Source organism: Ambystoma mexicanum, chromosome 5q (genome assembly GCF_040938575.1).
Source record: "Ambystoma mexicanum isolate Mex_15411 chromosome 5q, UKY_AmexF1_1, whole genome shotgun sequence".
Taxonomy (NCBI): Eukaryota; Metazoa; Chordata; class Amphibia; order Caudata; family Ambystomatidae; genus Ambystoma; species Ambystoma mexicanum.
This window is the reverse complement of record NC_090933.1, coordinates 359610093-359623015: the sequence shown is the minus strand read 5'-3', so window position 1 is coordinate 359623015 and position 12923 is coordinate 359610093. Positions and strand designations below refer to the sequence as shown.

Here is a 12923-nt window from a genome sequence, read left to right as displayed (position 1 = left end):
AGCTAGTAGGCTGGAATGAATGGGAGAACTGTTTAAAAGGCGAGTCTCTTCGACTGGAAAGCAGTCGACCACTGGAACGAAAGACCCAAAGACTAGCTGGCAAGGACGGCTGCTGCAACTCCTGGACCGTTGGTTTGCCCGGTGAAGCACTGCTGCAGGATCCGAATTACCAAAGCTCCTTCGACAGAGAAGCCCCTTCAAGGATGACTTCTTCATTTGAGTTTGTGGGACCAATCAACTCGTAAGCCACGTGGACACCAGCTTGTGTGCTTGATGAACAGCTACTCTAACTGAAGTGACTCCATTCTGTCAGCGTTTTCCGATGAACCTGTGTAGTGCAGGAGTCCCCCGACGTCCTCCCTCTTGTCCCCATGACTGAGACTCGGGAACAGAGATCAGCAGGAACTGCCAGGAAAAAACGTCTTCATCTGCATCTTTTGCTTCATACTAAGGTACTGTGCCAACCCGATTGAGAGAACGCTCCTCTCGCGGTGAAAGTTTGTGTAACTTTCCCAACTTGCAGGCTTAATTAGCTTGTGACCCAACAAATGATTCTTTTTCACACAAACTACTTCTGAGAACTTTCACAAAAACTTTACCAATTACTTCAAGAACTGCTCTTTCCTATTCAAGACACTAGTCCATTGACTTTGGCCTAGGCCTAATGAACTGAATCGAGTCCTCTAGTGAACTACAACTATTTGCACTACCTAAAAGTATTACTGATCTATTCTTCTAACTTGTGCCTTTTTACTTCCATTGAAAGTAACTGAAAACCCATTTTGCTCCTATTTCAGGGGAGCCCAATTTGTTCAGAAACTAGTGTATTTGTGTATTAAGTTGCCTCCTTCTAGTGAATGTTTTCTAAATTATTGTGTAGTAAATGAATTAGTGTTTACCAAGAAACCTTGAGTGTAAGTGTCTACTTGAACCCCTGTGAAGACCTCTTGTACTGCTCACATTCCCTCTTGAGAGAATCCTGGCTGCTCAGCTCGCTACCACAAAACTGTGGTACAGACTTGTGCCAAGGTTGGTTTTGCTTACACCTGTAGTCCTAATTGTATGTGGTGTTCCCAGAGGGTGCTGCATGCAATTCTGCCTAACAAAGAGGAGACTGGATGATGAATGGATGCACCGTTTGTTCTGGAAGTCTCCTCTGTGACTTGAATCGCACCCCTGTCTGTTATAGGAGGAAGATGCCAAAGTTGAGTAATAGTGGCTTGATGAGATGGAATGGGATATCTTCGAATAGAAGTATTCCTCTTGAAGGCAAAACTTTTTGTTTTTTGGTAGTATCTGTGATGGGCACTTTTCCAAATGTTCCAGTGTTTTAAGCTCTTTATTTTGTTAGACCGGTCTGAATAAATGCTCTTGCAGATTGTGATTAGATTCATTCTCTGGTCTTTTTTCTATAAGGGCTTCTGTTGTGTGAGGCCTTTATTGCTACTTCTGTGTAAACGTAATTACTACACATGTCACCCAATAGATGGGGGATGAACACTGTCGTAGTTTGACATGATTTACTGGTTGTAGGTTTGGTGACAAGCCACACTTTGTTTGCCCTCTTGTTATCAAGAAAATCAATTGACTGACAATTGGTAGACTACAGAATTTAAGTTTGGAGCCGTTCTGTGGGAAAGAGGGGTTAATGCATAGCAGCCAGCAAATATAACTTAACATGTTGCAAACTATGCCTCTTTGTAAAGTATGCATGACCCATTCTTTAAATTGTGTAATTCCCAAACATACTGTTAATGCCTCATGGTGCTGCACCATTGACATGTAAAGTCAAAATGAACTCCTGCAAGCTGCTGTTAATATCAAGCTAACCAATCTTTTGTAGACTACAAGCAAGGGCTAACTCCTTGCAATGTCAACCATTTTTTACGACTTAAAGTAGGGCTTTATGATGTCGAATAATGTTGCTTTCATCGTGATCTTTCCAGCTGGGATTTAGTGGATTTAAAAAAAAAACTTTTAGATGCCCTTTGCACAGTGACCTTAGCAGGCACTTCTCTGACGTTCCAATGTATCGGTCATGCCCCTCCAAACTTCGAAAATGAGCCTCCACGCCCTCTTCTGGATTCTTCTGTCAGCCGTTCAGCTGCTTCTGAGATTAGCATTCTCTTTATGGCAAATAGCGGGTCAACACTTTTTGAATGTGAGGCCCTCCCACAGACCTGGGAATGAATACCGATCACGTCACATCTTCTGCTGCGTTGCGATTCTTGCATTTTTTCATAAGGTTCTCCTCTCTGGTGCCTGGGTTATTTCTTTTGAGTTTTCTAGGGGATTTACTTTGATTCACATTAGGAATGTTTTTTTTTTTCTACAAACCTTTAGTAGAATTTTGCTGGCAAGGTCGGAGTGTGTTCTGATGCATACTGTGAACGTTTGAACACATGGTGGCTGTAGGTTTTCATAAGCGAAGGAGTGGCCCAGCTGCCGTGGGGGCATCAAGTGCTCTGGGATAACTTGGAAGCGGTCCCTGGGAACAGGTATTGTCTAGTTTTAGAGATCTGGGACCTTTGGTGGAGGCACCAAAATGCAGGAAACCCAGCCAAGGAACGGGACCCACAAGCGTTGTAGCCGGGACCCACAGGCGTTGTAGCCGGAAAGGGGATAAACCTGAAGGGGTGCCCTGTCCCCTTTTGATGTAGTTTTTGGCTGCCACACACTTTTGTCTCGGAATAGTTGTCACGCAGGCATAGAAGCAGGGTAAGAATGCCCTCAAAACATTGAAAAATTGACAAAGATGCCTCTTTGCCCCATTTTGGATCATAACTGGGCATGGACTAGAACGTCATATGTTCCAGCTTCGTTCAGGTAGAGACATGTGCGTCCCCCATTCCCCCGGGGAGCGTTGAGAAGAGGCCCAGGCAAGGGTGAATAGACCAGAAGGGAATGCTGGACAATTTTATTTTTGTATTAATTTTTTATGTGGTTTTTTTTGTGTGCTAAAGTTGGTTTCTGCATTAAAGCAGAGTATTGACGGAACATACTTGTGCTGATCATGTTGCAAATGCGCAATAAGGTGCAGTCTTAATGTTTCCACTGCAGATAGCATTGGCCTCGTTCTTACATCCTTTGCGTTATTTTATGGAATGCAGTGGGCGAATGGGGACATTGTTGGAAAGTTCATCAATTGCCCTAACGTGGACGATTTCTTTTTTTTTTTTTTTTCTTTCTGAATGTTTGTTGCTTTTAGGCGAATGTAATGCTTGCGAACAGTCGATGCCGATTTGACTCTTGGCAAGTAAGAGTTGGTGTCCTGTGTGGCAGTATTGAGGTGGCGAGTAGGCTAGTGTTTTGCACCTGGTCACTGCTGCATCCGTTCCTGTCTTGAGCAATGTATCCTGCTTTGAAGGTTTCCTGGCGGCAGCAGAGCGGGCATACGCCCCTCGTCTCCGGCTGCCACGCCACAGCGCATTGTTGCCCGTCCCTGTTGTTGCGCACGCATTCCTGGCCTGGTTATTTTTAGCTCGGTCTAGAGAGCATTCGGCAGATGTCCTTTCTGCCCGTCACAGCTGAATGTTGTCCGGATAACGCAAGCTTTAAAACGGTAACCTTGATCAGTGTGTGGAATCAGAAGGCTATTTGTGGCTGTTCCTGGTCACATATAGGCAGCGCATTGTGTACCTCCTTCATCCTCGCATCTGAAGAAGCGCCGTCCGGGTCTTCTACCGAAAAACGAAAGGTAAAGCGCGTAGCCTCCATTTGGTTTATATTTGTACGAAAACCGGTCATGTGTTATCTTTGCAAAATTGAACGTAATGGTTACAATTTAGAAAAACTTAACTCAGCCGTGTTTCTTTATGTACGCTTACTTAAACGTGCCATATTAAGTATCACTACTAAACGACCGGAGCAAATCCATGTCCGTGTGCCGCGGTCAGTTGTATTAGTGCAATGTATTTAAACGGGTATGGGTGGTTAACCTTATTTTATCTAGGGAGTGGACCAAAAGGTCGCAGCACAGCTGGAGATAGTGCTGCCTTTGTTTTGGCAATGTAATGCGTTATGCCTGCTTTGGCTAGTCTTCATTACGTATCGCTTATCCTCAAAACATTTTGCACAGGTCTTGAGCATGAGCGGTATCGCCACAGCTCGTTCACCAGGGTGGTTCTCTAGGTTCTGAGACTGCAGTAGTTGAGCAATGGGCCTAAAGATTAATTTACAATGTATGCTTGCCAGTTTCTGTTGCAACTGGAATTGGGGTCTGACCCAAGGCTCCTAAAAGGACGTGGTAGACTAGTGCTCTTCCTGCTTGGCTCACCATTTGATAACCGCATTTGTCCCAATAGCTGAACTTCAGGACCCTCGAGCACAGCTTGTTGTATATGCCATGCTTTGAAGCCAATATTCGTAACCTGAAGAGAAGCAATTTGTCGCAGGGCGCACGGGTGGACTCTTCTAGCAAAATAATGTGGCTTTGTTGGCAAATGTAATATACGTCCCCTTTTTGCTGTGTATTATTCATTAATAAAAAAAAAAATCCCTGCCACGTTATGTTCCTGAAGTTTAACTGGAAATGAGTTGCAGAGGGCTAGCCATAACTTCTATTTTTACGTTCATTGATGTGTAAGCACGAGCTCAGTTTGAACCCTGAGATGGTGTACTCTTACCCACGTGTAAAAGTAGAAGTTGTAAGTCTCTACATGCATGAATTACGATGGCTTGCTCTGGAAATGCCTAAACTGATCAGCTTAATTTTAATTTGTTTTTAACAGTAAGCATTTTTTGTCTTTCTAGACACACCAACTGCCATCATGTCTAGCAAAAGGGCAAAGACCAAGACCACCAAGAAGCGCCCACAGCGTGCAACTTCCAATGTCTTTGCAATGTTTGACCAGTCCCAAATCCAGGAGTTCAAAGAGGCCTTCAACATGATTGACCAAAATCGAGATGGTTTCATTGACAAGGAAGATCTGCACGACATGTTGGCCTCACTTGGTAAGTGTCCTCCTTTCCCTTCTCACAGGGTTTTTCAACGTTGTGGCCCATTCCAACGTTAGTCGGTACTTGCAGGCTTTCATTTTTCTAAAAAAACTTTTATCTCGAAGTTGCAGCAAATCTAGCTTCAGTGTGTGCTGTTAGTATGTCGTTGATATGATGGTTGAATGTGCGGTATCAACAATTTTTGCATGTTGAAGAGAAATATTGCACCATTGGTGCATCCCATTAACGTTAGGTATTTGTACTGCGCACCGTCACCACCAGAGTGGTCGCTAGGCGCATCTGAAAAGGGAAGCGGGTCGGAAGGTAGGATTGAATGGGAGAAGGGCAAGAGAGCGGTCCATGTGAGGTTGGATGCTTCAGTTCATTTGCACCGTTTGCTGAGCTTAGGTGTGCTTTTCGGTTGGGAGCCGTTTTGTGCTTTGTGTGAGGCTTTGTAGTATATTTTGTTGCAGTGTGGTGAGATGTGTGTGGTTTGTGCATTAGAGGTATTAGTCTGTTTAGTTTGAGATGTGTATGCAGAGGGGTGAGATTGTTGGTTAGTGGCATCGCTGTTTAGAAGTGACACATGCTAATCTTCACAATCCTGTCTAGATATGACGCAATGCTAATCTTCACAACTGTTTAGATGTGACGCAAGCTAGTATTACAGTTCTGTCTAGATATGACACAAGGCTAATATTCACAAGTCTGTCGATGTGACGCAATGCTAGTCTTCACAATTCTGTCTAGCATTGCAGCATATCTAATCTTTTGCATTAGTTTGCTGTGTGGCGCATTCTCCTTGGTAGCCCCACATAACGTGTTGGTCTGATCACCCGATTGAATTGAGCTACAATTGCTTGAAAGTATGGGAGTGGAAGGAAGGGGGTGAAATCCCAGCTCAGAGGTGCATATGCACCTGCACATATATGGAATCCCATGGTCTACCTAGGATTTGAGACTAGGAGAGAACATCTATCCTTTTTGTGGATAAGCGTGTGCAGATGATTCTTAAATATGTTAAGCACAGTGAACAAAGCAAACTTGAGAACTAGCATTAAAACGATAATTTGGCTGCCTTGTTTGTCAGATTTAAACCAGAAGCTGGTTTAAAACTGAGTTGGACTCGTGCACTGCATGGGAGCACCATGGGTGGGTCATGGAGTATTCCTGTCTGTGATATGCAGCTTTTGTGTTAAGGGCGTTCATTTGAAATGGATTTGTGAATCGGTTGTAGTTTGGTAAGGTTCACTTTCGTTCCCCCCCACATTCAACTGCGTGTTTTACCGTTCACTTTGATTTAACATTTCCTGGATGTTGTGGATTTTAAAAAAAATACTAAATCTGTTTTAGTTAACTGTTGCCAAACCAAGAAGAAACGTTATTCCGTTAGTTGGCTTGGGTGATGGTATTTATATTCAGAACCGCGTTTGAATGTGAAAATGAACATTTCATAGAGATGAGATGAATTTGTGCAGACAAAGTGGTGAGATTTTGAAACGAGGAGTCCATCACTTTTCATGTTCCATTCTCCTGGCTGGAAAATGGAAAGCTCTCCAGTGGAAACATATGCATCAGTTCATGCATCACCATATTCTGGTTTTAAAGACTTGTGTGTTTTTGTTTCCAATAGGGAAGAACCCAACTGAGGACTACTTGGAAGCTATGATGAATGAAGCCCCAGGTCCCATCAACTTCACTATGTTCCTCACCATGTTTGGCGAGAAGCTCAATGGCACAGACCCAGAAGATGTCATTCGAAATGCGTTTGCATGCTTTGATGAGGATGGGACAGGTATAGGAGCTATATTTTTTTGGAATGTGACTAAAATTACAATGTTTTGCCTTGGAGCTAGGAGGAGTGCACATTTGCCTTGCGACTAAGGTTGCCCTTTTTAAAAAAAAATTTAAATGCATTTGTTTGTAGTACCGATTCGCTGTATCACTTAATGATGCAGACTGTCTTAAACGAATGATCTAAAGACCTATTAGACCCCTGGTACCTTGTTGGCCCCTTAGCTCGTATCTTTTGTACATCCTTTGATGATGGACTACTTTAGCTTGATGAAGGGCATCCCATAACCAAAAGTGACAAACCTTATTTTTGCAAGATATAGTGATCTGGAGACTGAGGCACTCTGTTACTTGCAACATGTTTAGGTTTAAATGCTATGCATATTCTGTGACCTAGTGACAGGGCCGAAGTGCTCATCTTTGTCTTCAGAATGAAAAGCAGGCATCAACCGAGCAGTTCCCATCAAAAGATCTTTATTGTATGCTGGTATCCAAAGTGCTTCTCTACGCCTATGCCCTTGGTTTGTTTTTTCCACCATTGGTTAGGTTGCAAGAGTAAAGTAGAAAACAAAATAAAACTATGCCCGAGCTGTGGGATGGAAATGGACACAGACGCAACACTTGCTAATTAGTAAAGCACGAACTTGAGTGGACTGCACCAATATCCACGGCACTAGGCAAGGCTACAATAGTGACCGGTTGTGTGAAGTAACTCCACTAGCGCATACACTTTTTAGAATGCTTGCCAACCCCCATCTGCTGCATTCGTGGAGCGCACACCTTTTACATTCTGCCTAAAATGCAATAAGCGCATCACATGATTTGGTACTCATTGAGTTTGCAGCTTGCACCATGGAGACTAAACAGTCGCTACATCCAGATAAGCCAACTGGGTGTACAAGGTCGATAAGGAGGTAAAAAGGCAGTGTTTGACCCTGAAGAGGCAGTTTTGTCTTCTAGGCATGGGAGTTGTAAAGGCTTCTGCAAACGGCCCCATTTCTGCCGATTAAGCTGTAAGGCAGACTCCATCACCAATGGGGTGTGGGGACACTCCATTGGGGTAGGCAAAAGCAGACCCAGGATAATGGTTGTCATTCTCCAAGCAGAGTACCTTGTCTGAAGGTCTACAAAAGGTGGTAGCTGAACTGCCAGCACCACACTACCCAAGGTCAAGGAATGTCGGAAGTCACTAGGCCTCAACCACTAGATTGATAGCAAACAAATTGCTACGGCAAGTCACATGTCCCACAAAAGCAAAGACTTGGGTCCGATATATACTACGCTGAAAATACAAAAACGAGCATGGAAAGTTAATTCCTGACCCCGAAGAAAATTCCCAACAGGGAGCAGAAAGCTACGGTGCCAAAACAAGAAGTCAAAGCATGACGTTGCAAGAATGACTGACGCTTGGTAAAACTGCACACTTAGTACATGATTGGTAAGCATAAAGGGTCGATTATGCACCACACTGGATATAAGATGTATGCTTTCATATTTCCATGTACTGAAGTGGCCACCAAGCAAGCACTACCAGTTAAGTCTTTCTTTTGTGCTAACCATGCTTTTTAAAATCCTAATTTAAGGGACTGGCTAATAACTGGGGGACAATGCCAGACAGTGTCTGTCACTCTAAACTCAAATCATCTGCACCAACTAGGCTTCTCTATCAACCTTCCCAGATCGAGCCAAATGCCCACAGGTAAAGCCGTTCTTGGGGGGGGGGGGGGAGCAATAATGAACGCCAAGGAGGTAAAAATCTCCTTCCAAGGAGTTTGTTGGCCTTCCAGGCAGTGGTTCCCTTACTCGGCGGCCTCTCACTATAACTGCGATTCTGACGTTAATGGGATTAATTTTGCTATGCATTATCTGATAACACATGCACAACTAGACAAAAGACCAGTTTATGAATTCCTCACTGTGCAATGGTCACAGGTGTGGAGTACTGGGGAAAATCTAGTGGTAATAAATATCAAGCCAGGTCATGGAAATTCTGCAGTGTTTGAGCCCAACAAATGTATTGACGAGACAACCGTTCTCAAGTCCCCAAGTGCAAGTGATGGTCACCTGATTACATGTGGGGTCACCTGATTCTTCATGTGGGGTTTAGCCTAAGGGAAATGGTCGGGTCAAGAGACTCCATTATTAATCCACTTTCTTGAATTTATGAAGGCCAAAAAGCCACTACTCCGTTTTCGCCATAGCTAGCCAGCAAAAGTGTACATAAGAGACTGCACAAAAACAATGTCAATGTTGTATGTAAAGACGCAGGGAGGTACACGTTCACTGACCTGTAGTAATAGGATCAATGGGTTTGGCAATGCTGCATCCAAAGAGACATTGGTTAGTAAGCCAACCACTCAACAGGCAGGTCAACCGGGAACTTGATTAGGAACTTTACACCAACAAATGTTCAGACAGTGGGGCATTAAAAGATCGACTACTTTGCACCAAGTATACATGCAAAATTCCCCCCCTGATACCAACAACTAGGGTCCCAGGAGGATTCACTGTGGAGTCCATTGTTTTTGATTTTTCCCTCGCACACAAGTACTACACAAGCTGATACTTAAGTAATACCATCTTGGGCACTTCAGACCTGGTACCCTCACATACTACAAACGGCAATGGAACTCGAACTGTCATGCAAGCTATTGTCGCAACAGCTTCAAATAACGCACCTGAATTCACAGACCTGATCTTGGCAGCATTGGTTCTGAAGTCATAGAATTGGGAGACTTGCTACTACTATCTAGCTAAGGGGATCTATTTTAAGGGAGGCATGCAAACCAAACACACATGGGAAGTACTGACTGCACACTGCAAGACGTTGTTGCACATTTACTTTGCCTGTTAGAATCAGGGGTGGTGTACAACTCCCTAAGGGTACTTTTGGCAGCATTCACCACCTCGCAGCACAAGGTTTTATGGTGGCGAGTGGCAGTGGTAAAAAGGCCCTCTTAAAAGGCGGAAGAGAATTTATCCATCGGTGGCAAGAACAGTTCCTTGCTGCAACCTTAATGTTGGTTGCATAGATTTAGTCTTCAACCATTCAAACTCATTCATACATGTTTTCTGACACATCTAACCTATAAAGTTGCTATCCTCTTGGCTATCGCGTCTAAGGAGGGTAAGCAAAATTGTCTTTAGAAGAACCATTCATAACTACACATAGAATAAAGTGATGTTCACAGCGCACCCACGTTTCTCACCAAAGTAAGTTTAAAAAAGTTATAAGTAAGCTAGTCCTGATGTTGCTGGCTTTCTCCTCCTCCCCACCCCTTCCAAGCCAGAAAGTCGAGCAGAACATGAATTACTCTGTTTGCAGAGCAGTAATGTTACTTATGGACTGGGGGTGGGGGGAAGCATACTAGACGAGTCTCATCTAGTCTGCTACAGGTCAGCTGTCAAGCCTACATAGCTAGGTGGATTGTGCATTGCATCCAGGAATGCTACATCCTAGAACATAAACACTGCAACACAAACCAAGTCGATCTCTACCAAGGTGGAGGCCCGAACAGTGTTTTTGGCTAATCTCCCACTGGGCATCTGCAAAGTTGGCAACTTGGGCTCCTATACATAGTTTCCCAAAGCATTACTGTAGTAGATTGATATTCAAACGAGCAGAAGCCACAAGTGGCCCAGGAGGGTAAATGTATTTGTAGTGGTGCCACCTACAAACCGGATCTATTCATGGCATGTGCATCTGAACAGATTTACCTGTTTAGAATCATAAGCGCGCGGCCACCCACCTCCCCGATGTTGGGGTGTGCATGCATGAGCTAAATTTAAATCTTCAAAACTGCACACAATCCTATCGCCACATCTGAGGGCATAGGTGTCGAGGTACTATGTGTACAAGGTACATGTAGAGTATGGATACCTGTTGATGCCTCCATTTTCTTTCCTTGTGAAATATACATAACATGTGATTCTAAACAAATGCACGCACCAGAAAGATAAGTTTCATTTGAACCAAGTCACACGTGCCACAGGGCCACCAAGACCAATTACCAATGGAAGTCCGCCCAGGTGTCACTTTGCTCAAATGCAAGCTTCACCATCCCAGGCCCAGATCACATGCAAGGAGCACTGCTTCATGTTAGACCATGCCCTTACCTGATGCTTGTGATAAACTCAATCCCTGTGTGGTATTTGATACTCTTACTAGACTCCAGTCAAAAGGCCTAGACTGGTGTACTCCTTGTGGGCCTTTTAGGCACAGGTCTGAAACGTGGATGATTGTGCCACTACTGATCGTGCAAAGGGCCGGCCTGACTTATGCAGACCTTCAACAGAACGGGCCCTACTATAACTGACTCAATCCCATCTCTTCCTGAGAGCACTAACAGGGTTTTCTTTTTCCTGCCCCTCAAGTGTATTTTCCAAACCTTGGATGGGACAGTGGGGGCTTGCCATATTAAATGCATGCCTCTGAACAAGCTACAAATTGGGTACCCAGACAAGTAATTCCAGAAAGGACCAATTAAGCTGTATTTTTCAAACGCTTCATTTCATCACTGCAGGAGGAAGGGGTCTCAATCATGAAAGCCGGTTAGCCCAATTAAGGGATCGACATTTAAAGCACAAATAAGCCGGCTTCTCGCCAGTTACAAATGCTTCCTGCTGAACTATCCTTTCTGATGTCCCTTTGGAATTCACTCAAGTTAGCTGGTGAATGGCGCATATTTTGAGGGCAGGGAGGTGTTGATGTGGTGCTGAAATGTGTATATGGGGTGGGAAGGGAGATGGTTGGTGGCCTGGTTCGAATCCTTCCTCTTTAGTAGATGATCCCAGACTGGAGTTGTTGGGACAAAATTAATGTCTTTCTTGACACCCTCCGAGTATGAGGGGAAAACTGTGCTCAGTCTCTGCAGTTCCACTTGAACAAAAAAATGATAATCCCGCACTTTATTTCTTAAACTAGTTTTAAACAGTCTGCAGTGGCCAACTCCATTAGAATATTGGCCTTCATAAGAAATGGGGGACTTGGGTATAAACTAAATCAGACTGTCATTTTGAAGGGAAAAGAAAAGTTTGATTTTCTTATGACGGGCCTCCAACTTTGCACTCCACATTAGCCATTGGTTAGTGATAAATAAGTGAGTTAGAAAATGGTTTGTTTTTTGTATTTGGAGAAATGGGGTGGCAAGTGGCTTTTTATGCTTTTGCCATTAGCTTGAATCGGAAATTTTAACCATGAATATGATCTGGCACCGTCACCCAGCAACAACGGATACTATTACATTCCAAATGCAAATAATATGCTGTGTGCAATGCAGACTTGCGCTTAACGGCTATATTTTGTTCCAGGTTTCATTCAGGAAGATTATCTGCGAGAACTTCTGACCACCATGGGAGACAGATTTACAGATGAGGAAGTCGATGAGCTGTTCAGGGAGGCACCGATTGACAAAAAAGGCAACTTCAGTTACATTGAATTCACACGTATCCTAAAACACGGAGCCAAGGACAAGGACGACTAAGCCTAATTCCAGAAGTGAAATTATATCCATTTCCCCCCTGCACTCATATCTGAGTTTCCTTTCCTCCTAGAACTTGTTGCATGCATTTAGCGCTCCAGCTTTTGCCTCTGTATTTATGGATTTATTCCAAGCCATCCTGGCGCATTTGCAACTATGTAGTCGACTGGAAATGGGGATGGCTTTAAGTGAAGGGGGAAAGGATTTACGGAATAAAGACCAATTCTAAATGGAACCCAACAAAAATCTCAGTGTTTCTGGTTAAGCTGGATTTTTACATTTTTGTAATAAAGACGTTTTGAATTAAATAACTATAAACCAGTTTTGTTTTATGTTTTTTGTGTGCCCTATACATAGCAACAATCAGTATTTGGTGCTCTAGTTGCAGGCTGTGTCCTTGGTACAAGGAAATATGGGTCTTTGGGAAGAGGTACCGAATCCAAATTCACCTGATGGGAAATCTTCGCTTTTTGATGAGTTTGTTTTGTTTATTATTTCTTTTTTAAGTAGGTACATTTTAAAACGCAGGGTAACATGTGGGGGCAGGGGGATGTGGGGTGGCGGGGGGGGTAGGGTGAGGGTCCCTCCCGCATAATACTAATACACATTCGAAGATTGCCACTTTAGGTGGCGTGGATTCGGTGAAATCATTACGCTGCAGACACTCTTCCCACTTTGAACAGTTTGGCATTTGTAAGCCTCTGCCCAGTT

At 43.8% G+C, this 12923-nt stretch overlaps 1 protein-coding gene across 2 annotated transcripts in view; it reads left to right on the top strand.

Moving 5' to 3' along the window:
- The window catches only part of MYL12B (myosin light chain 12B), a 47767-nt gene extending 35234 nt beyond the window's left edge, over positions 1–12533 (top strand). Inside the window, exons 1-4 of one of the 2 annotated variants that reach the window (XM_069620851.1) lie at positions 3504–3697; positions 4753–4953; positions 6572–6733; positions 12043–12533. In XM_069620851.1, the coding sequence (XP_069476952.1) occupies positions 4770–4953; positions 6572–6733; positions 12043–12215 (519 nt within the window). In that variant the 5' untranslated portion in view covers positions 3504–3697; positions 4753–4769 and the 3' untranslated portion in view covers positions 12216–12533. Of the gene's footprint in view, positions 1–3503; positions 3698–4752; positions 4954–6571; positions 6734–12042 lie in introns of those variants that run through there. The other variant, XM_069620850.1, reaches the window with a different exon arrangement.
- The last annotated feature ends 390 nt before the right edge of the window (positions 12534–12923 follow it).